This window comes from Micropterus salmoides, unplaced genomic scaffold (assembly GCF_014851395.1).
Source record: "Micropterus salmoides isolate LMB-PRFRI ecotype aquatic unplaced genomic scaffold, ASM1485139v1 Ms_hic_scaffold_15, whole genome shotgun sequence".
In the NCBI taxonomy this organism is placed as follows: Eukaryota; Metazoa; Chordata; class Actinopteri; order Centrarchiformes; family Centrarchidae; genus Micropterus; species Micropterus salmoides.
The window spans coordinates 19338117-19363456 of NW_024040596.1; the positions used below are offsets into that span (position 1 = coordinate 19338117).

The 25340-nt window shown below is 38.2% G+C and overlaps 2 protein-coding genes across 2 annotated transcripts; one reads left to right on the forward strand and one right to left on the reverse strand.

The window, feature by feature from the left end:
- Window positions 1–63: 63 nt before the first annotated feature.
- Window positions 64–9005, reverse strand: spryd7b (SPRY domain containing 7b). Its single transcript, XM_038720881.1, has 6 exons — window positions 8898–9005; window positions 8737–8814; window positions 6001–6117; window positions 5444–5610; window positions 3873–3975; window positions 64–1201 (listed from the first exon to the last, which is right to left on the reverse strand). Exons 1-6 carry the CDS (start codon window positions 8974–8976, stop codon window positions 1104–1106), a joined length of 642 nt encoding a protein of 213 aa, XP_038576809.1. The 5' UTR covers window positions 8977–9005; the 3' UTR covers window positions 64–1103.
- Window positions 9006–9799: 794 nt separating this feature from the next.
- Window positions 9800–12030, forward strand: trim13 (tripartite motif containing 13). Its single transcript, XM_038720880.1, is given in 3 exon segments — window positions 9800–9832; window positions 10490–10501; window positions 10503–12030. Coding segments are annotated over 3 exon segments (1239 nt in total). The 3' UTR covers window positions 11697–12030.
- Window positions 12031–25340: the final 13310 nt, after the last annotated feature.

Genomic DNA, 25340 nt, shown 5'->3' on the forward strand with positions numbered 1-25340 from the left:
TGGTTAACAGTAAAAGTTATAAGAAATGTGCTACCTAAAAACAAAATGGGACTCTGACCATAGTATGCCTCAAGAAAGTTTAATGAATCAACGATATTTGGATTTGCTTGTACAATAACATCATTAGTGCAAACGGAGGCAAGAATTTGAAATATTGAACTGTCACACTTCAGCAGCAGATATGCAATGCCAATACAAAACAACAGATTGACATTTTTAACCAGCCAGAACCAGTTCTGTTATCTTCTAATACTTAGAACAAATACACAGAGAAAGATTTCAAGATGAGAAAAGTGTGGGATAACTAATCATGGAAGTGATTTAGAAATCAATCTATTAGTGTCTGCCATTTAATATACATTTCACCAGCGCCCCACCATACCTCTGAAACTGTCTCCCCTAACATGTGCACTACTTTATTGGCGTATTTAATACGTATTTGCATCTGAATTAAAATGTGTTGCAATGTACCCACTTTTAAATTATTTTTTTTTATTAAAGAAGGCAACATAAAAGTGCATGGGACATTGTCAACTGATGTGTCAGTACTGACAGCTGATCCTTTAATAGTCCACAAACTCATGCTGGTCAAAGAAATTCTATGTTTTGTCATACCAAAGAAACATATTAATGATATGTGACTCAAATAAATACGAATAAATATAGGGTGTATGCTGAGATGTCAGTATGGCGTTTCAGAGATTACATATTCAAAAATATAAGTATAAAGCAATGTAAATAAAACATGGCTTCTGATCCCGAAAAATCCCGAACATTTTACCATTACATCCACTGTCCACGGCATTTACACACAGATTGAGAATGTAAGCAGCAACTGAAAGTGTTTCAGATAATACAGGGTGATAATCACTGGCAATGATTTGATAGTCTCCATCAGCACAGACTGTAGTATCCCCACTTCATTCAAGGATACTCCCAACGTCAATCCAGAGCAGCAGGAGAGAGTGTAATCAGGGGGAACAAACAAAAAGCCACATATAACGAGTGTATCCAATCAAGGTCAAGCTGTAGTGTCACAGAGGTTGCTATGAGATATAAGGGAGGATGATAACGTGAACCGGGGCTGAGGCTGAAGTGCTCCTTTAGAAGATTTGTTGTTCAAAGAGGATCTTCTCAAATCCTGGTGGAGCTGTGTGATAGAAGTCACTAAACTGGCAGTCTAAGATGGCACTGTCATCCACTGGAACGAGAGAAGGGAAAGACACAAGCACAAGCTTAAAGACTTTTTACATGTTTACCAGGACTAAAACAACAAATTATGGTCACAATTTATGGTATCATATTTTTTTCATTTTCACTAAAAATATTTCAAAATGATCATGCGATTTGTCCTGGGTGTTTGTACCAAACAAGTCTGGAGAACATGGTTTGTCGGCTGGGGAATCTCTGTAGCCCAGTGGTTCTTAAACTTTTTCTGACGCCCCCCTTCAGAAGGCAAAAGCAGTAATGCCCACCCATCCCAGAAAAATTGGATTTCATTTTTATCAATAATTAAGAATACTGGCAACTGAAATAAACAAGCTTCAGGTTGGCAAAATAGCCAGAGCACTTTTGTTTGTTTATGCCACCACATGAATCATATTCATGCAACATATACATATACATACACACACACACACACACATATATATTCCTGCATGTACATTAAGTCAAACATTTAAACCAAAGATGCATGTTAGTTTGGTTGCTCCATTACATCAAATGGGCGACGCTTGGCTATGTCATACGTCTATAGTCAGGGTTGATTGGTAAATGAATATCAAACGTACCACAAGGTTTCAAATGTATGAAAAAATGAGACACATTAAACATTCTGTTGATTATATTTGTGTAATGTGTTGGTGTGGATTCTTCTGGTAAAATTAAAATTAAATAATGTTGTCTCTTACTCATAACAAATACACTTTGTTTATTCTGCAGGGTTATTTGTTCTGCTGACATGAAGTCAAATGTCTTGTAACAGCAACTATTTGAACACAATCCCTCAGTATACAATGTTACATTTTGTAAGCTTGTTAATACTTAAATCTTTGGGTATGTTATTAACTCAACTTTGGCCTTGGATACACAGTTAGTAATGGTGATTAACCAATCTTATAAATTGGTTCTCAGCTAGAGAAGTAGCATCACTTCCAGGCCAAACACTCCCCCACACCAACTGGCACAGTAACTTAACAGGTCCTTGTTTTGTTTACATCATCTACTTGAGGTGTGGCAAGAGCAGAGGTGATGTTTGTAGGTCTCCTTTTTAACCACTCCTCTCCAAATCAAGTCATTCACAGACCCATAAGCTACTGTAATTCCACACCTTTCTAAAATGCCATTTCAAAACAGAAAGTGGCTCTCCAATGCAAACTCTGAAGCATCTACTGGACAGTTGAGCTATGAGGTGTAGATAAAACAAAGCAGACATTGTTGTAAATTGTTGCAAAAGAGGAATAACAAAACTATTTTTAGGGCTTTATCAATCATTTTCCTCTGTACACACACACACACACACACACACACACACACACAAATTTAATTCTTTTGAACCACTAAAGAATCAGCATTTAATTTTTCTATTAAGATATGTATTTTGTTGAGGAAAAATAACTGAAAAAAGATTTCTGATATTACTCATGCATATTTGTTGAAAAAAGATTGTATCATTATAATTTTTTGAATGTCCTCAGATATGTGAAGTGAGCCAAAGTTTGGCATCAAGCATTTGTCATGTTCTGACCATAAAGAATGGTTTATTTAACTGTCTGGTTTGTTTATCTTTCATTCAGGAGCAAAATTCAGCCTTTAAACTTGAAAGAAATATTGATTTCATATTTATTGTGATTATCAATATCAAAATTTTTATGGTGATAACATTTTTGGCCACATTGCCCAGCCCTACTTACCATGTCACTGCAGCTCATGGAACTAATTCGGCGAAATCTTTTCTACTACCAGCTAAATTAAAGCTTGTAGTTCTTATTCAGTCTAATTATAGACCTAACACAAAGAGTGATGATAGGAAAATCAATATTTTATGGCATCATTGTTACTGTATTGGGAGTCTCGGTTTAATTTAAAAACATACAGGATAACCACAGAGTTTGTGGGAAAAGTGAGAGAGGGGCATGTCCCTATTGCTACAGAGAAGTTGAGTTTATGTAAATGCTTATTAGAAAATAGTGAAGTGACAACCTTAACAGCCAAAATAAGGTCTTGACCTTTACACATTAATGATATTACCGTTCATATACAGCACAACTGAAGATGAATCTCTCAAAAAAGCTTGAGGTGATATTTATGAAGTCACCCAGGATGATGCAGTGCTTTAAAACAAAGGATGTTTGAACAAGAAAGCTCCAACAAATTAGTCACTATTTACAGTTTGCTGTTGCTGTAGGACAGAAACAAGCAAAACTGCAGCCAAGTACCAACAGACCACATGTCTTCTTTGCCAGTTGATTTTACTGACTAGAGATAAAACCCCTGTCAATAAAATCATCTGCTGTAGACTTTGACCAGAAGAAGACCTGTATGTTTGAAATCTTCTGTGATTCTTCTTACTGAAGGCTTTGTTTTGATTAGTACACATAAATCATTTTTGGATGTGTGGAATGTATTTGTGGTCTAATATGCAAATAAAAAAAACCCATTTTAAATAAAACAGCCCGAATTGAGCACTTATGTACATATGTATAAATACAGCCCTCTAGTGGAATAAAATTGTAACGGTCATTATGCTATTTCTGAGAAAATGCTTCAGCAGTCAATAATGTTTATATTGTTTCAATTAGAACACACAAAATATCCCAACATTATCAAACCATGGTAAACTATCAGCATATTAAGTTGGCAAATAAACTTACCATAAACAACAGGGTATACAGTGCCTCGGATCCCTGAGGCAGGACAATGCATGTTCTTTCCATTCAGATATAAATTCAGCTCCACATGGTCATATGTGATGCCCTGAGGAACAAAAATGGAATTAATCACTTTTTTTTTTACACCTCAGTATGATCACTCATTTAACCCTGGTATAATTATCAAAAACACCCTTGATGTGTGTATCCTGGCTATTCAAAGTGTGTGACTGTAACCTATTCAAGATAAGAATTGAGTCTCCCCTACTACGCCTGTATCTCCTAAAACACGCTGCGTAAAGGTTTGTATCCCACGGTATTCACCACATAACTATGGTCAAGGATACTTCCATCCAAGCAAAAATGTGTCCGACACATAATGGGACATGAAAACATAACTAAACATTCTGGTAGATAAAAAATGCACCAAGGTTTCAAGGATTTGTCATCTGCACATCGTTGGTATATGGATTGAGCAGGTAAGTTAAAGTACTGTATATGCACTTACAAGTAAACAGAAAATCAGTGCTAAGACTGACCTTCGTGGCAAACTCCTTTGTCTAAGAGTTACAACTGCACTGAAATGCATGGAAGTAACTTGGATCAAAAAACATCACTGAAGGCCTATATACTGAAAATAAGTCAGAGTTGAACAAAGTCAGTGTTTCTTTTTTTTCTGGTCATTGACTACATAAACTGCAAACATGTCATATTTCCTTAAAAAAAAAAAAAGGTACCAGCAAAGGAAAAGCTATAACTAAATACAAATGAGAAAGCGTTTGGCTCCTGATGAAAATACTTGTGTCATCAGAAAAATATATTTTAAACAAATTTCTATTACTTTACTTAGTTTGCAGTACAACAAGTTCATCTGCACATGTCTTGCTCTGCCAACTGATTGTGGTGGGGTTCCTCTAGTAAAGCTCATTTAAGTACAGTACTACCAATAAAGGACTTCAGGGGTCGCCAAAGTCACCAAGTTCCAAGTTCCCAGTAGGAGTAACTTTAAGCTGTTTTGGTCTCAGCTTCAGCAGGACCATATAGTGTCATAAAATGAGCATGACAAGCCTAAAGCAAGGGTTGTCAATTATGTCATGTACAATGTGTCAAACACCACGTTGTGCAGATAATGACATGTTAGTTGACAGTGATACACAGAGGTCTGCATGTGCATGTTGTCTCAGTATAATAAAAAAATAATCCGTTACGATTTATAAACAGAATCCATTAGCAAATTGGTGCACATGTGGCAAACTCTCATATTAGACCAAGCAATACAATGTGACTATAGATGTCAACCAGGTGTTTTGGAAAAAATGCTCTATTGTGGGTCTCGCAGCCTCATCCAAGAGGAAATCATTTGAGCATCCATGTCAGATATCACAATCTTTATCTTTGAAACAGAAACTGGTATCATATGGTATCATATGGGCTTGTGTTAATTTATGTTTGCCAGTCCTTACTTATTTGACAAGATGCAGATTCAGAGAGAAGGGTTCTTCATTTTTAGCTTTACGAGCAAACACTTAATCATTCAAAAGATTAGGTCATCAAACTTAAATTCACATTATTACCACAATGTCACCCTCCTGAGGAAGGCTGTTTGCGGGTAGACGATTCTTCTCTTCATTATTGTGGTACACAGACCCATCATGCCTCAGGACAAGGCTGTTTGTGTCTCTGCCCAAAGGCACTTGATTGAGATTCACTTTCTGTGTAGCCACACCTATTCCCCACACACCTAAACACAAAGCACAACACTGAGTATCTGCTTTTTTAGAACATGGTTTAAACCACAGAGACTAAAACCTATCTTTATTAAAAGGCCAACTGAATTAAAAAATGTGTATGCATAACAACATTTGCAACTGAATGCAAGTACAGTCAGTGGTTAGTGTGGAGAAACTTCATATTAGTTCTGCATAAGGTCATATACGTAAGAAAGAACATTTCTTGTGCTTTCAAATACTGTCTGTAACGGAACAGAATTTCACCAGTGAGCATGCAGTCACAAGACGGTGTAGATGCTAAAAGCTGCAGCATGTCAGTATCAATAACAACCACTAGGAATGCACCAGAAAATTCTAATCTGGCAAGAAAAGAAGGCAGGAGCTAGAAGCCAAGAGCTTACCAGTGGACTGGATCTTAAACTCAAAATAACTTTTGTTCTGGTGCAGAGGAGCGTTGGCCAGACAGCCTCCAGTGCCACATATCCTGCGGCCGCTCTTTACAATGACAACATCTGTGCCTGCAAAACAAAAACAAGAATACATCTTTTAGTAAAAACACATAATGATTCATAAAACCAATTTAGCAACTATTTAAATGCTCAATCAGCTGATTCTTTTTGTTGATTAACATTGTTTAGTCTATAAAATGTCAGAAAATAGTGACATCGCCCATCACTATTTCCCAGAGCCCAAGACGACAACATCAAAAGGACTTGTTTTCTCTAACCAACAATCCAAAGATATTCCATTTGCAATCACATAGGTCAGATGAATCCTCACATCTGAGAAAATGGAAACAGAGAAAGTTGACAAATGATGAATAGATTCTCAAAGCTGTTGCTGATTACTTTTTGATGGCTTGATTAATCAACTTGATTTGAATTCTGTTCAGGTGTTATTCGAAAATCCGGATATTCCTCAGTGTAGAAGGACGGGATTCAGTCAACGGTTATTCAACAGGACAATAATTTATACTTTAAAACTTTAAGTCATGTTTTATTTTAATGCTAACAATAAACACTTTATTATATCAAGGTAAAGCTTCAGTTGTATTTCCCTGATGAAACCAAGTCAAAAAGTAAAGATTAATTAAATACAACTGAGGTCAATGATACAAGTCCCCCTCAATTCAAAAATGTGTTATGTTACAAGTTTAACTTTACAACGGTTTGTAAAGTTAAACTGAGTTTGTAACTCCCTTCTGCTACGTAGCAGACAATAACATAAAAGCAATCATAATAGTAAACAGAAATAAACTACACTGAACAAAATTATAAATGCAACACAGTTCTAAGACTTTTTATCTATGTACACAAAAGGCCTGTTTCTCTCAAATATTGTTCACAAATCTGTCAAAATCTGTGTTAGTGAGCACTTCTCCTTTGCCACCTCACAGGTGTGGCATATCAAGATGCTGATCAGACAGCATGGGTATTGCACAGGTGAGCCTTAGGCTGGCCACAACAAAAGGCCACATGAAAATGTACAGTTCCATCACAGCACAATGCCACAGATGTAGCAAGTTTTGAGGGAGCGTGAAATTGGCATGCTGACTGCAGGAATCACCACCAGAGATGTTGCCTGTTCAAATGAATGTTCATTTCTCTACCATAAGCCGTCTCCAAAGGCGTTTCAGACAATTTGGCAGTACATCCAACCGGCCTCACAACCGCAGACCACGTCCTCCATATCCACATCCAGCATCTTCACCTCCAACATTGTCTGAGACCAGCCACCCAGACAGCTGCTTCAACAATTGGTTTGCATAACCAAAGAATTTCTGCACAAACTGTCAAGAACCGTCTCAGGGAAGCTCATCTGCATGCTCGTCTTCCTCATCGGGGTCTCGACCTGGCTGCAACTTCGCACAGCCATTGAAGAGGAGTGGACCAACATTCCTCAGGCCACAATCAACAACCTGGTCAACTCTATGCGAAGGATATGTGTTGCACTGTGTGAGGCAAATGGTGGTCACACCAGATACTGACTGGTTTCCGGACCCCCCCCCCCCAATACAGTGACACTGCACATTTTCGAATGGCCCTTTATTGTGGCCAGCCTAAGGCACACCTGTGCAATAACCATAGTGTCTGATCAGCATCTTGATACGCCACATCTGTGAGGTGGATGGATTATCTCAGCGAAGGAGAAGTGCTCACTAACACAGATTTTGACAGATTTGTGAACAATATGAGAGAATTAGGCCTTTTGTGAACATAGAGAAAGTTTTGATGAATGGGGACAACAAAAAGTTATGTTTATAATTTTGTTCAGGTATATAGTCAATGGAGCAGTGCTAAGGATGAATGAATTTAAAAGTCTGATAGCTTGGGGGGGGAAAGCTTGTTCATTGCTACTTCACTTGGACGTTTGACCTCCACAGTGCAAAAGATGTTTGAAACTAGCAGACTGTTCTAAAACGAATCTACTATATTGTGAAGTTCCTATGCTTACCTTAAATCTCAGTTTAAGATGTGTACATATGAGCAGGATTTTCTGACATCACAACTAATTTGGAAACCAGTTGTGGTCCAGTATTCAATCATCCAGTGCACATTCACTGGAAATAGACATGTTTCAGTGAAGTAGAAGTCATCTTGTGTCCAGTAGTTACAAATTTCAAATGAGATTTGCATAATATGACATTTTGAATGTTTCAATCAGGCAAAATAGATTATAAATAGATTGAGGTAACTGAACTACAAAAACACACCATTTATTATAGTACTTTTATAGTATAATGGTGCTTTGTGTGTCTTAAAACATGTGTAGAGGGGATCTTTAAAGCCTAGTAAGTGGAAGAAATGGAAAATGTTTATCCTGATTGCTGTCACTTGAGTCCTGAGTTCAGTTGCAGGAGCGAAACGCTCAAATGTCACGAGTCGCCCTGTCTGTCACGTCGCACTGTGTTTAACAAAGTGGTAAAATGTGTACTATGTATATTATGTGGGAATGGTGGAACACACAGCTGCGACCCCTACATGATACCAAAAACACATTTAATTGCATAGGTAAGTTAACAAAAATGCGAGCAGCTATCGGTTAGCTAGCTAATGGTAACGGCGGAAGTAGCCAAGAATCATGTCACAGCCAGCTAGTCAACATCAACTGTCAGAATTAGAGACAAACTTACTTACCCATATGGTGCGTGTCTAACTGAACAGTGGGCATTTCTTTGAGAGGAATGTGTCCCGACCCGCCATCTCCGCAGCAGCCTAAACAACACGTAAACATCGCAGCCATTCTTGCCTCAATTCTAGCTAATTTTAAGTTACATCCGGAAACAAACACATCAAACCAAAGAGGGCTGATGGTGTCACAACATCAGGCTCCCCGGACACAACAGCGACACACGGCGGCAGAGGTCGGCGATACATAAGCCCCTGCTACCCAACTGTATCCAATCACAGGGCCTAAGATAGGCAGTTGCTCCTGATGGCATGGAAACAAGGGAAGAAAATCAAGGTCAGATTTTCCACACGTGACCAAGTAACTATTGGATATCGATGTTACATAACCACAAGTGAACATAAAGTGAGTTTTACAAAATATATCAAATGTTTAGTGGACAAATGCTGACTCGGTTATACCCATTCGTAACTGAAAAACACCCTGAGCGGCTGAACGCAGCTGGCAGTAACATAAAACCTACAAGTTGTTGCTGATATAAGTCAGTCTTCCTCAGTTTCTGCTCGCTCACGGTGTCAAGATAATGTGGCCCTTTTCTGCTAAGTGCGACACAGCACTGAATTTTACTTTTTATATGATGCAGCTGGGCGCCTTCACTTCCACATGTTGTCGTGTTAACTGTTTACAGATGCTTATACTGACAAATACCAGACAAGCGACTGAAATGGGGCCGTGTAAAACCCTGTGATGCCAAGCTGGGACTCAAACCTAGCTGACAGTTTTTCACGCTGTAATGTTTTGCATAGCAACAGCCCCTCCCCCAATCGACTGTCAGGGATCCTCTGCAAGTTACCCAGCAGGGACAAGACGTACACATCCCAATACTCACAATTAAGCGGCCAAAAAAACCTCAAGAGTGCCAGTAGCTTTCGTGTTGGTTGCGTTATAATACACACCTTGGTTTAGGTATGCGCAAATACAGACGAATCAGTGTATTTGAATTTTCTGTGCGCCACTCAAATGGTTAACTCTTTACCCGGAAAGGGCGAAGTCTGCACAGCAACAAGCGCCATGATTGCGTTGCACTGTGCGTCTCAGCAGCTGGTGAGTGATTCTTTTGGTCCAGTAGTTGCATGTTACTATGCGCTTGCAAAATCTGTCACAGCCCCATTTCAGTACCTTGCCAACAGGAGCAACGATAACGCGTACCCTACTTGTCGATAATTTGTCGCATTGGATTGGTTAGGCGGCGGTAATTTAGGGCTCAACTAGCTAACCACTGTTCTGCTATATCTGTAATACAAAGCTAGGAGAAAATTGTTCGCTGTTTTAGTTTGTATCTATTAAGTCATAAACGATTTTGACTTATTTCCAGCCTGGTTTTGCGACGCGGTTTTAAGTTTGTTACAGTAGTTTACAGAAAAACCCCAAAGAACAGGATGTTACTTAACGGTAGATGGCCAAACGGAGCCCTTGGCAGAGCCCGTGCCAACCTTTTACGCGGGCACAGCGATGCAAGTCAGTTTCACTTTCACGATGGGAATACTCCACACACAGCTGGAACATGACTGCAAAATCTGTATCCTTTGCGATGCTACAACATATTCGTGTGTAATGTGTTGCCTGTGCTGCCTCACGGGGCAGCGTACCTGAGTGTGGGTGCGTATAGTACTATTTTCTTAAGTGCTGATTTATTGGGGGTTTTTTGTTGTTGTTTTTTTAATTAAGCATCGATTTGACGCCTGGATAATGTCTTTACAGGACACCATGGAGGCAGCTAGAGGAGGAACTTACTTGCCCAATCTGCTGCGGTCTCTTCGAGGACCCGCGGGTTTTGCTGTGCTCACACAGCTTTTGCAAGAAATGCTTGGAGGGACTCTTGGAAGGGAACCGAGGTCCGGCTTTCAGAACACCTTTCAAATGTCCCACATGCCGCAAAGAGACCCCTCACAACGGCGCAAACAGTCTGCAGATCAACTATTCTCTACGCGGAATAGTGGAGAAGTACAGCAAAATAAGGGTTATGCCTAAGATGTCTGTTTGTAAACAACACTGCGGCCAACCTCTAAACATATTTTGCGCCACAGACTTAAAACTCATTTGTGGGTTTTGCGCAACAATAGATGACCACAAAGGGCATAAATTCTGCTCCTTGGAGGAGGCATATGAACGAGAGAAGGAGGCGTTTGAAGAGCTGCTTCGCGGGGTGGAGAACTGGCAGAGCGCAGATATCCTGTCCTGCCTGGAGACACTACAAGCCAGTAAGAAAAGGGCGCTTCAGTCGGTGACCAAGGATGCAGAAAAGGTAACCGACTATTTCGACAAACTCACCAGTTCCATTGAATGCAAAAAGAACGAGATCCTCTCCGATTTCGAAACACTGAAGCTAGTGGTGATGCAAGCATACGACCCGGAGATCACAAAGCTGAGCGCAGCGATGGAGGAGCAGAGACGGGCGCTCAGCATCGCCGAGTCTTTCAGGAGCGTCTCCGACCCCCTGTGCTTTCTGCAGCAGATGCAGGAGTTTCGGGAGAAGTTTAAAGTCCTTAAGGAGACCCCACTGCCTTCTCGGAAAGACATGGACGTCGGTCCCCTTGTGCGCAATTTCGATGTTAAAAAGTGGGACTCACTGCGGCTCAGAGAAGTGGACAAGATCTCAGTCCCCCACGAGAGTGGCTCCTACCGAGCAGGGGGCTCACGGATGGCAGCGCCTAGATGGATCACCTTATTTATGAGTTTGTTACTGGCAACACTGCTCCTGCTGCTGCCGCCGCACAACCTTGCAGCCTACGTGCCCTCGCAGATTGAACCATTTCTCCCTGCAGTGTCCTCGCACCTTACCCACACCGGTGTGTACCTGCGGGAAATGACTGACATGTGCACAAGTTTAATAGTTGCAGGTCAGGAATGTGTCATGAACTTAATTTACTCTGCTGTCAGTTTTATTGGAAGTTGTAAATTGTTTTAATTACTAGCCTGTGGCATCTTTGACATGCACACACAGCTACAAATTGTTATCCAAGTAGTGACCTGTGAGGGACATTAAAGTAGCGGCAGATATGTACCTGAATATTTGTGAATTCTTGTTTACTGTTATTTTTTTTGTATATATATATATTTTGCCAAAACTAAAACCTCAATGAAGCTATAGAATCAACGCTACATTTACATCAGATGGACGCTGAATCATATTTCTTACCTCGAATGTGCAATCTGTTTTCTCTTTTTTTATTACGATATGACAAATTTACACTTGTCTGAGATGATCTTGATTGGCTAAATAAAACAGAAATGTAATTCACTTTCATGTTTGTTTTTATTTAGTGTGACAGGCCAAATTAGCCAACTATTTAGGGACTAAGTAAGTGAGAAATAAAATTAATATATAGTGAAATCTCTGGCCTAGTCCCCGCAGAACGCGTCTGCACCACAGTGATGCTGCAACCTCTTCAAGGTTACAAACGTTGCATAACAGGGCCCGTGTGAAATATTTACCAGGCTGCAGAGACAGTGCAAGAGGAGGGGGGGAAAAAAACACACTTTGCTGTGAATGTTGTTTTATGAAACCTTAAAAAAAAAAACTGCTGCATTTCCCCTATCAGTGGTGATTTAACTCAGGAAAGGGTGCATGACTGTCACGCGTGCTGGACAGTCACTTTATTTCGACACAAGATTTATTTGCGGAGGTTCATGTGACTCATTCGTTTCATGAGTTGTCCGGTCTATGAAGTCAAACATCTGCAGACTGTTAACTTAAAGTACACTGTAGGCCTATTTTCTGCTATGCATCTGAATTACTAGAAAACTGACTTGTAAGCCTAAAATCAGTTGTGTGTGCAAATTGAAGTTATTAACAAGATTTTTGGCTTATCACCAATAATGGTCTTTATTAAAATAGATCAGAGGACAAACATTGAATTGTGCATTGATAATGTGTCCTTATTATTCTCCTGAACAGAGATACATTTTGAAAAATAAAATAAAATCATAAAATCACAGCACAATGTGAATCTGTGATGTCAGCACTGACCATAATTCAGGACGTACGTCATGGCACGCATGTACATATATATATATAGCCTTCTGTTGCCAGGCAAATATAGGATGGAAATAAATGTACCACTCTACATGAATATTTTAATTGTCACGGCACGCAAATTTAAATATAGCCTGAAAAACATTAACTCAATCCAAATTAAGAAAAAGTAGTGTGAATAACTGTGTATAACTGACTTTTCTGAAGAATCACCATATCAAAAGTGGGCCTATGGTGACTGTTAATAAAAATAAGCTTTACGTCACCATCTCTTCAATGAATCAAGATGGCTAAATATCCAGATAATTAGTGAATAGCCTATTTAGTGTTTCCAGTGTCTAATCACGTCACTTGATAGGTCCCGCACTCTTGCACACTTTTACACTGTGGGTCAGAGTGTGTGATGGATGGTGATGAAAGCGAAGAGTTGTTTTATCATTCCCGTGATTCAAGCTTCTTTTTCCTTCTTATTTCTTATCATTAGAATACATTTACACTAAAGTCCATTTTCTTTTTTTCTGTGGAATGTGGTTGCAAACTTAAGTTCAAGCGCAAACTACGGATACCTTACTGCAGAATTATATAGGTTATTATAACAAACACGGTCGATACAAAAGCAGGTAAATATGTAAAAGTCACAACAGCAAAAAATGAAGCTCAACAGGCGTGAAGACAAAATGTGGAATTTCAGGTACATCTCTATAAAGAGAGTTTCTACGTTTTGTTTACAATATAATACGCAAACTATTTGACAAAGCTTTAAAATTAAATTACTACACTTAGAAAAGTGTACAATAATTTACACACAGTCCATCTTGCAGCAATGGAATTATAAAATAATGCATATTATTTTCAGGATTATTTTTTTAAAAACGATGAAGGCCTGAATGTTATCAAATATATTTTTGATGTTAACATTTCTCCATTTGGAAAAAATGCAAGCCTTGGTGCTTAGGGGAAAAATTATTCTAAAATGCGCCCAAATCTTACCATTTTCTTGCCAATATAATTTTCCGTAAATTTCACCTTTATCCAGTGCTATAAATCCAGTTAATCTACCGGTGAAAACAAATGGGAGATTTCTGAATTATCATTAAAAAGGCCTACAAGGCCAAAAGGAAGAGCAGTGTTCTTCCACTAACAAGTGCAACCACTTGCTATCTAATTTTGAGTCACATGAAGTCTGTGGTCTAAAATCTTTATGAAAGCCAGACATTTACCAACGGATGCCACATCTTCCCAAAGGCTTGTAAAACATGTATTTAGTAATTTTTATTAGGAAAGTCTGATTTGGGATTATCGTCACCGGGCGTCCTGGTACAGCAGAGATGCCCGCAATACGCTCCCGTCAGAAACCACTTAAAATGGAGGTTGTTAGCCATGTTACAGACACCGTATCATTCATTACAACGTTGCAGAATAGAGTGACCACCAGAATATATCATAGGTTTGTAAGAATAAAGCAGTCATAATACACAATAGCCTAAAAGACTGGGTCGTAAGCGAGTAAATAGGGCAAAATACCGGCTTAAGATGAACAGAAATCGGTTTTACAAAATATCTTGACTTTTATCAACTGAATGCATTTCGACATGTCAAAAAAAGCCGAGTATATAGTCCACAGTATAGTGATTGTAATATTTTTTTAATCCGCAGCACATCTGTGTGTCGCCGATCAGGCTGAACAGGACAGAAATCCCGGTGGCGCTGCAAGGCCATGCAGGCCGTGATGTGTGCGATTTCGTCTTTGTGTATGGCCGTATCATTTAAAGCCATGTCATTGATTTTCAATGTCAACAAAACTAACACTTTTAGTACAACTTGAATCAAAGGCCCATATACTATATGGACAGCATAATGTTGCAGCAAGTTTAGCATGTCACGTTCAAAACACATTACAGACAAAAGCCAATTAAATTTTTTATTTCTCCAGGTGCAGACATAACAGTGAAATGTAAAAAAATATAGTGTATACACATTTTCAGTATTAAATCAAGGTAGTGTTGGAGGTGAACTCAAGATCTGTGTAAACAATGTACCTGTAAGCAGCACTCACTGTGAGTCACTGTTTGGCACCACCAGGGTGGTTGGAGTACACTTAATGGTTGGTTGCGCTGATTGTGTGTGGTCAGCTTTGCTTCAGCAGCACGATCAATATTGGAGGCTTCAGCTAGTCTTAACTCCAATATTTACGTGCTGCTACAGTAAGGCAACCAGCAAATGAGAAAGGCAAATCCAACTAACTTTTGATCATCAGATAAACAACTGTCAATGTGGCATTACTTTAGACAGTGAAGAAAAGGGCAACAGGTTCAATCAAGAACTGCTAGGTACTTCCAGGTTGTGTATTCAGGCTTTAGTGCGGCAGCACAGTATGGCCTGCATCTCAGTGTAACCCACAAACCATTCCGTGCTGCTACAGCATCACCAGAACTAGTCATGGTCCCTCTGCTTCTGACTCTTGTCATCTTCTGTTGTTTGTCTGTTCTTCATCCTTCAGGTTTCTAGTCCAAACCACATGTTCACAGATGGGTACAGACTTATTAACTATCATTTATCTACCTAAAAGGCGTTCAGATGATCATCAGCATCTTTTGCAGATGTAAGTCTTCTTTCCACTCCTGAAAGCAGGCAAGAAGATTCACCACCTGAAACACACAAGGCAATGCAGTTTAATGTAACAGCTCAGCCTGTGAACATTGCAGTTAGATAAAGTGCACCATATGGCCAAAAGTATATGGACACAGGGATACTAAACTCGTATATTATTGTTTAACATCTCATTTGAAAATCATGAGGGAATTACTCTGTTGCTTTAACAGCCTCCAATCTTCTGGGAAAACCTTCCACACGATTTTTGAAACCTGAGATTTGCACCATTTTAGCCACAATGTGAGGTTGGCTGATACAACCCAGCTCAGTGTCAGCTTCCAATTCATCCCAAAGCAGTTGGATGGGGTTGGGGTCAGGGCTCTCTGCAGGCCAGTAAAGTTCTTCCACTCCAAACTCAGAAAAACATTTCTTTATGGATCTTGCTCAATGCACAGGGGCCCTGTCATGTTGAAACATGAAAGGGCCTTCCCCAAACTGTTGTCACAACACTGGAAGCTCACTATTGTCTAAAACATCATTGTATGCTTAACATTAGGATTCCTCTTAATTGGAACCAAGCAGCATAGAGAAACAGTTGGCCACATAGTGTACTCAAGTAATTTCAGACTCATTTTCTAATGTTGAACATAACGATAGCATTTTAGTAGAAATAGCAGGCAAGTCTGTTTTTGCCACAATAAAAGCTGAACTGCACAAACAATTAGGAAAGACAGCATTTGCCAAATTGACATTGTTGAGTCAAATGGTTTAGTAGCATAGCTAAACGTTCCAAATTTTACAACACTAATGTTTTTAAAAATCCACTTAGGTTTGTGTGAGCTAAGCATTCAGAAAGCAGGGGGAGGGTTGACAGGGAGAAAACTAGCAGTTTGTACTTTGCATGACTCAGATTAAATATCACATTTTCTGAGTCACCGTATCACTCAAAATACAGTGGCATTTTCATGCCCAGTAACATACATTAGTGCTATTGACAGGCGCTCCATAGACACTAAGTGTAAAGTGAGCATTTTTGTCTGAGCTACAAAGACGGTTGCTTGTCAGAGTGTGCAGTCTCACATTCAGTAGTTGAGCACTTTTAGGTTACAAAGATAATTAAATCTGAGGCAAAAATCATATAGATAAAAATTAAAAAAGGTTGGCTTGCGAAAAAACCGTTTGACCGTGGAGAAACAAGAACCTGTTTTTTTAAAAATGCAGTAACCCTTTTAATGAAGGATGAGGAATCATTAAAGTACCATAAAAAGTATCTCTTCTAGTTATAACAAAAATTTATAGATTTTGTAAAAAAGGTGTTTTAGGCTATCCTGGTAAACATCAACATATTTGAAACAAAAAAAAAATTCTGTTTTTCTGTTCTCCTGTAGGAGATTGGGTCCAACGAATATGTTGCCACTAGAGGTCTCAATGGACCTGTAATTATGACCTTGGTCTGAAATGGACTCGGTAGCATGAACCTATTAAGGTCTGACATGCTTCCCTTCCAAAAAGACAATGAGAGACAAGATGTAAAGTCCTTCTCTTTCACACACAAACTCCAGTGCAGCTCAGGGATGATAACTGTTAAAATATGTTTGAGAAAGGTAACAATCAACAATTTGTGGGATTTTATTCTTCTGTCCAGGTTACCTTTTTGTCATGTGGTTATGAAGCTGCAAGCAGGGATAATTTAAAAAAAGATCCTTAAGATTTGAGGATCACCTCCACAAATGTATTGCTTTCAATAGTTATCCTGTCAGACAATTAAACCCAGAAGGTAACACACAATATATATATATATATATGCGCATTTGATTGTTTCTTGTATTTAAAAAGTTGCTTTTTGGAATCTAACTTTTAAACCCTGGATGTCAGTGTCACATAAACACCAAGTGTTCAAAACAACTGACTAAAAAAAGAGCTACACATTATTCGCTGTGACACTGTCAATCTAAAACCTTTGATATGCTTTAGAAATATAGTAGGCAGTTACATAAACTGTGTAATTAAAAATTCAATTGCAAACTAAAACAAAAAAAAAATTAAATTTATTATACTTAATGCCTAAAATTTTCATTAACTTCACATCCAGTGCCATCATTATCTACTTGCATCATTGCAAAGGCTTCATCTTACAAGTGTATTTTATTAGTAACATTTTACAGGATTTGACTCATCTTTCTAGCTCAAGGCACAATTCATGTACTTCTCTATGATGGACATTAATGACTACAGCTGAAATGTGTTGGGCATGCAAAGGTAGAGAACACAGGTGCAACAATGTTGCTCGCAGTCAGACACACCTGACAGTGGCAGGAGGGTGGGAAGACAGTGAGAACCAGTGACCATTACTTGTTTTATAGCATGTATGACATTATTCCTCAACATAAAAAAATATATATCTTCCAACCATAGCATAAAAACTTGTTACAGTATGAAAATCAAGCACTTCCTCATAAAATTGGTTACATGTATTACAATTTGTATTATTATTATTTCTAATTATTTTAAAAATATATTTAAGGATTTAGTTTAGATTTTACATTGCACAAGATTTCAAAAAGTCAACAAATTATACTTGAGGCATTTGATACGAGACACCACATTATACTGCGGTTAATTTACAATTTCTCATCACGTGTGTATAATTGTCAGATTTGTGGGGGAAGAAAAAATCTCCATGTATTAATCCTGTGCTAATAGGGTCCAAATCTCCTGTGAGGGTCCACATCAATTATTAGTTTGTTACATAAAATGCCACATATTGCTGGTAAGTTTTACATGTGTGAATCTTCTGTTTTAACAGTTTAGTCAAAATAAATGTGAAGACATGGAAAAAGCTGAAAGCTTCAGGTAGAAAGGGGTGTTTCTCATAATTTCTAACATTTGTAGAATTAATGAAAAATCAAATTAAAAAAAAAAAGGGGGGGGGGGGGGGGGAATCAATTGACTAATCAATAAAAAAAATGTAAGCTACAATTACAGACTACAGCTAAGGCAGTTGTTGACCAGCTGACACCCCACTCCATCCAACACTTTACACATGTGGGAGCACATACTATATATCTACGCAATCCCAAAGCATGGGAAACACAATGTACACTAACATGGATTCACATACAGAAAATTTGCCCAATCATTTTCCTATCTTCTGTCATGTGTAAATGCCATTTTTACCTCATTTACTCAGAAGCATAGACAGTATTGTATGAATTAAACTTAAGCAGATGTCATGAAACAACTTTTTTTTTTTTTTTTTTTAAACAATGTCCATTCTAATAAATTACTTAACAAAAATGCACAAAGGAACTAACCAGGTAAGCTGCGTATTTTCCTTTTAAGCTGATCATTTCTTTACAAGTCCAGGTGGAATTGTTCACATCAATGACTCGAATGTCTCCCCATTTTTCTCCCTCTCCTTTAAGGAAGCATGCCCAGACATGTCACCTTCACTGCTCTGCCTTATTAACCCATTCCTGCGGCATTTGCTCTCCACACAATGGCCTCAAAGAGTCACCTGACCCCGAGGTTGAAGGTCAAGTAACCTCCTACACCCAATCGGGTACTGGGACATGGACATGACAACCCATCACCTCCACAGAAGTGGTCTGGGCCGGCCTCTTCTGGTGATACACCGTCTTCTGCCTGTACAAGCACAAACTAAAAGGAGATCTAGAATGACCTCCTAAGCTGGGGGGGGGGGGGGGGGGGACCTGAATGGCAGTCACATTTATCCACATGAAAAGATCTATGCAAATTTGAGTTTCTTATTGTGTTTATAAGCTTTCTATCTGTAGCCATTGGGACATGGAAGGAAACTACTCCAACTTAAATATCTGACACAACCACCAAGCCCAAAAGCACTTACGCTTTAAAAATATTACTGATTAATACTAATTTCAGAATATATTTTGCCATCAATCCAGAATGCAATAAACTTCTTTTCGCTGGCATGCAAGCAACATATATCCCTACACAATTACAAATCCATCACTTGAAAAATTTAAGCCAGATAAACATGAGGCAAGCCAAATCATTTTTTGTGCTGCTTTGTAGCAAGACAATACATACACACACACACACACACACAAATGTTCACTATGCCACAACTTTAAAAGGTGTCATAAAATGTTTTATCAGCTACTGGGTCAGCATGTACACAGCATGAGATCTCTACAGTAGTGAAAGCAAATTCAAAATAAATTAATCCATAATTTAAAAAAACATCCAATTGTGATAACATAATCAATAACAAAAAATAAATAAATATTACCTTTTACCAAAAATATTTTGAGATGGTGTAAGTCTACAAGCAATCTAGGAGGTGGTGAATAGCATTATTGTTAATTGCAAACCAGGGATCCTACCTATAAAGAAGTGCTCTGTTCCATTCAAACACCACTACTGTAATGGTATGTGTTAATCCTAGAAAAACCTGTTACACCCAGCAAAACATGTCCAGCATAGCACGGGCAGAGTGACTGGGATTCCCTGGAAGCAACAACCATATCTTGTCAAATGAATTGCAGAAAACTCCAGAAGCATGTGAAAACACATACCTGATCGACAACCAAATAAACCTATTTCAACAGTAGCAGATATGTGAGAGTGACCAGAGACCTCCTTGCACTCCGCAGGTATACAACACCCCCTCCATTTACTGTCAGGTGTGTGTGTCCAATTCTTCTCACACACACACACACACACACACACACACACACACACACACACACACACCCTTCAAGAACACAATATCTATACTAATGAGTAAAATTATTTGATGGAAATTAAGTTTTGATTTTATTAAATAATACATTAAAAGTATGATGTAACCAATGTCTAAAAGGTGAAAGCACAACAATCATCTAACATGTACTTTACAATGTTTAATATGACTCATTGTGCTGATTTGGCTAAGTGAGAGCAGCTCTTACAACAGGACAGTGCATGTCTTAAAAGGTTGAATAATAGTTAGACATTTTAACCACTTCCAATAAAAGTGTGGACCACATTAAAAGATCTCCCCATGACTAACAGCAGTGTTTGTCATCTAAACACACAAGTGTGGCGAAATATTCAATCTGAACACACAACTGCTATACATGCCTCTACTCTATAAACAATGCATTTTAACTCCGTATTACACATTTCTCTACAATATCATTTCTGATCTCTTCAGTTATTTACTACTCCATTTGAACTTGAAATATCTCAAGCTTCCTCCTACTGACGTATAAGACACTGCAGCAATAAACAGGATGCACAAAAACAGTACACTGTGGTGCAATTTCAAAAGTACAACCTGAAGACTTGATTTACACTTGACCAATAGCATAAAACTCTTTTTTTTTTTTTTTTTAATGAATGGCTACAACCACCTAAACAAAGTAAGTTTTGATTACTATCACAACCTTTAACATGACTACCACAACTCCTAATTACAGTGAATCACTACTTACAGAACCATTAGTATGGCTGAAATTAGGATCCTGGTAAGTGTGTATGTAGTGTACATGCACACATAAGCAAGAGGAGCAAAAGAGGAAGCAAAGCTTTCTAAGTGTGAGAGTTGAATGGCACACCCATATAATCATCTACTAATTACACAACACAGACAATACTTGTTTTTTGTACATATTCCAGCTCAAATGCCTAGGTTGAATTCTGATATGAACATTACTGTAAAAATGAGCACATTGTGATTATCACAACCAAATTCCTTCCCACTAAAATAATGAGGCCTTATAAGGACTTTTGTTGTTCTTGTTACATTGTTGACTTGTTGAGTTTACATGTTTACACAGAATTAACATAAATAATTATATAAAAGTGTAACATGGTTTTTGTGCATGTTACAACTCATCAAAATTAATCACATGTAAATACAGGCATTAATAATTGATGATTTCACCATTTTCATTTCTAGACTTGACCTACCTTACTATGGCTGTGGGCAGTGGATGAGGTGTTACCTGCTTACCAAATAAGAGCTACTACTAAAAAAAATACACAAACCAGCCACCAATATTTTAGGATCATTATAAATCTTTCCAATCTAACTGCTTACAAGTTAATAATGTGGGCTAATCTAACACCCTCAGGTGAAAAAAAGGCTCGTGCAGCAGAAAAACATTTGTGTGTAGTCAGAAGAGGTACACTCTTGCTATGTCTGATCTTACAGCCAGTGCTGTTGCAGGTTATCATATTACTACATAAAATTGAATTATCAAGCAGAGAATTCACCAGCCCTGTAACAGCTGACACATTCTTTCTAAACATGCTGTCCAAGTACACAAGGACTTCTGTCACTACACAAAACAAGAAAACGGGAATCTGCAACTTCTTGAGTGCAGCCGCAGAGGCTGACACCTTGATTCCACCGGGCACGGCTGTATGACGTCAAGTCTGTGACACGGTTTTGTCCTGTCCTCTAAACAGCTTCATAACCCACCAGGAGCGTATCAGAAGCAGAGTGTTCTGCCTGTCCAATTTTGTTGACTTACTCAAACAATGTTGATTTGGTCATTTCCCTCCAGTAAGTAGGCTTTGTAGTTAAATTAGTTATTTTGGTGTCTGTTTTAATTGTGTTTATTGTTAATATACGATCAAGATTCTGCACAGGGTATTTTATTTTAAAAATTGACCAGATGCTCTATACCGCTCCCGTTTCGGACTTCCTGCCTGGCACAATCTGCTCCGTGCAATGTGACGTGGCTTACATAAGAAAAAAAAGAAGCTAAGCGCGAATTTTTAAGCAGAGCACAAAACTGCCTCTGGGATGCTTCTTATATGCGCAGTGGCACGTCGTGGAATCACAAGCATGGCCTAGAATGGTTGCGATCAGCTCCGATGCCATGCATGGTGGAAATCAACCTGTGAGGGTCAGATTTTCATAAACGATCATTTAATCTTTTAAACATTATTTTACACTGCAATGGACCACCTTTAATATCTATAAATGTTCCCAACAGATGATCTTTCTTTAGCAGGCAGCAAATTTGCACTGACCTTTTTAAACTGAAAATGTGTTGAAGTATACACCTTAACGGCAGTTAGGCACATAACTGACAATTATTTGAAAATGTTAATGTCACCTCTATAAACATTTTTTAATTAACATGTTCACCATTTTAGTGAAACAGGTGCAAAGCCCTAAGCACTACAGTGATGCAAAAATCTAAACCAATGCAAAACACATGCTTGTAAGAAGCGTGCAAGGACCTGGCACCCTCATATGCTGCACTGCTGCCATTATGTTATCAGCCTTCACTTTATGGATAAACAAATCATGCAAAATACACACTCCTTTTCACAAAAGATCACATCTAAACTTATGGCTTACCTAGGTTGACCACTATTAACTGAACTAAACTATTTCATAACTTTATATTATTAGTTTGAGAGAGAACTGACTGACACACACAAGACCATTTGACAAGTTATATTAAATGCTGCTGAGGCACACAAGTGTAACCAATGCCAACTTCTGAAAAATAACCAACACCACCCGTGAAAACCTGTTTCCATCACTGCAAATTTGAATACTATAAAGTTTGTGCTGAGTGGTGCAAAAAGAAGGAAGAGACGGGTGGGGGCTCTCTGCAGCCTGGCTACAACACATGTGAGCAAGTACAAGAAGAGAGGCACAGTTTCACCAGGAAATGGGGGTGGGAGCCCATTTTGCCGGAGGGGTCTGAGAAGACAGAATGATGAGTCACAGAATGTCATGCTAATAGTCTGAAACAGCACAACTGTTCTCTACACAAGAGAGTGAAAAGGCAAATACCAGAGAACGGAGGGGAGACATAGACCTGTAGCATTTAAAGTAGATTAACTGTAGGCACCACAGGAATTAAAACTGTTAAAACACACCAGTACTAATTTGACATTTGCATACAGGGACAACAGTGTCAATAGTATTCTAATAACCTCTTTAGAAGAATGAGCAAAATATTTCCACCTATTTCACCTGTATGAACACACTAGGTACACATTCTAAAACTAGATAACCAGTGTGTAAAAGTTTGTGGCTTATATTACTAAGACTCTTGATCTTAACATTTCACTTTGACAGAGTGTTACCTCCTCCCTTTTAGAGATTAGATCTAAAATTTAAGTCTAAAGTGAGTAAAAAAAAATATATATATATCACACACATTGCAGCTAATATTGTAAAACTGATGATAAAAGATTGCTTCTATCAACTAAACTGGAATTTAATAATAACTAATGTTGAAATTGAAAGTAAGTACTGTCTATAATGTGTATTTGAGCCCCTTTCCCTTTTAACATATAGACACTGTGAACCATAAGCTTTTCAATGTAATTTTTTATACTTTTAACAGCCAAACGTTCAGTAATATTTTTTTTCCATTTACAGTATTAGAGCATTTTGACTTCCTATTTTCAGTTTCAACTATTAGCACTAAATAAGCAGGCAGATGTACTTAATGTGTCAATATTTAAGTATTATATAGTTGTAATAGCCACTACTTTGTGTATCCATCTATAAAAACAATCAGATATTGAGTTTTTAATAATTACATTTTCCATGCACTGGTGGTATGAAAAAGAATACTTAAAAAAATCCATCTCATCTCAGGTGTAGTGACAAATACTTTTTTAAAATGTAGATCAATTTATCAAGAAGCAGCTTTATCTAATCATCAATAAACAGTTATGGATTTTTGGAGAATGACAGTTAACATAGCTACAGGTATGGAGTAAAACAGAAACTTGGATAATTTAAGTTCTATTTTAAATACACCATGTGGTGTACATTTAATATCAACACATTTATTTCTTCCTAAATCAGATAGTTACATGCCTGACACATTTTGAAGTTACCATGCTAATCATTGTTTCATACACCAAACAAATTAAAGCTATCTTGTAAGTCAGACACATGAGATATTACTGTACAGTAATTTCTTCCTCCTCCTCCCCCTCCTCCTCCTCTTTACTCTGCTATGTGGCTGTGAGAGGTCTTTCCCTCATATCACTTCAGCCAATTTCCCTCCAACTAAATAAACAAAATCTTACTATATGTATTGGGTAGTTTCATCATGAAAATACTGCCCCACTTCTACTACATTTTTATACTAAGGTACAACCTACAATTTCAGTAAAGAAAACTCTACTGAAGACTATGGTATTTAGGTATATTTTCATCCAGGTCATGCATATATAATTGAAATGGAAGTACAACTCTTAACCACACTGCTGCAGAACACACATGATAAAATAAAAATCCTGGAAAAAATGCTATTAGTAGGCACACTGTCATTAGTAACGGACCAAGGGGAAAAATGCATTGCAGGGAAAATGGACAGAGGTGCCTACACTCTTGTCTCCTGTTCTTTACGAAGTTCATTTGAATTGAGATTTTTAGTGATACTTGACAATATGGACACGTATTTATTTAAATAAACACAACGCTGTAAAAGACAGGAAGGCCTCACATTATGTAACACATTAAACCGATCTCTACTTAGAAGGAAGTAGAAGGGGCGGGTTTAGACGCACAATTATGTGGAGCCTCTCTTTTCCTCTTATGCTTTTAAGTGAAGTAGTCATGTTCATTATGAGAAGCATAAGGTAGCATAAAATATCACACATGTAACCTCTCCAATAATTAATGATTAGGTCCGTTTTGCCACTCCTTACTAAACCGATTAGACCAGGCAGAGCAAGCCCCAATGTACTTGAATTTAATCAGGGTCCAGGGCACACAGAAAGTGGAGCAAGGCTGGTAAGGGCAAAAAAAAAAAAAGAAGGAAAAATGAGACAGGAGGCAATGACTGAAAACCTTTCTGCATCAAACTACGACGAACCAAAAACCCCAACATTACAAGGAGTCACGAGCTGCACCGCAACTGACAATACAATTCTTATTTCTACGTTAATAAAATAACGTTAATTCTACTTTATTGCATCGGTAGTGGTTATGACAGCCACTCGTATAACGTTTAACAGAGCTATTAA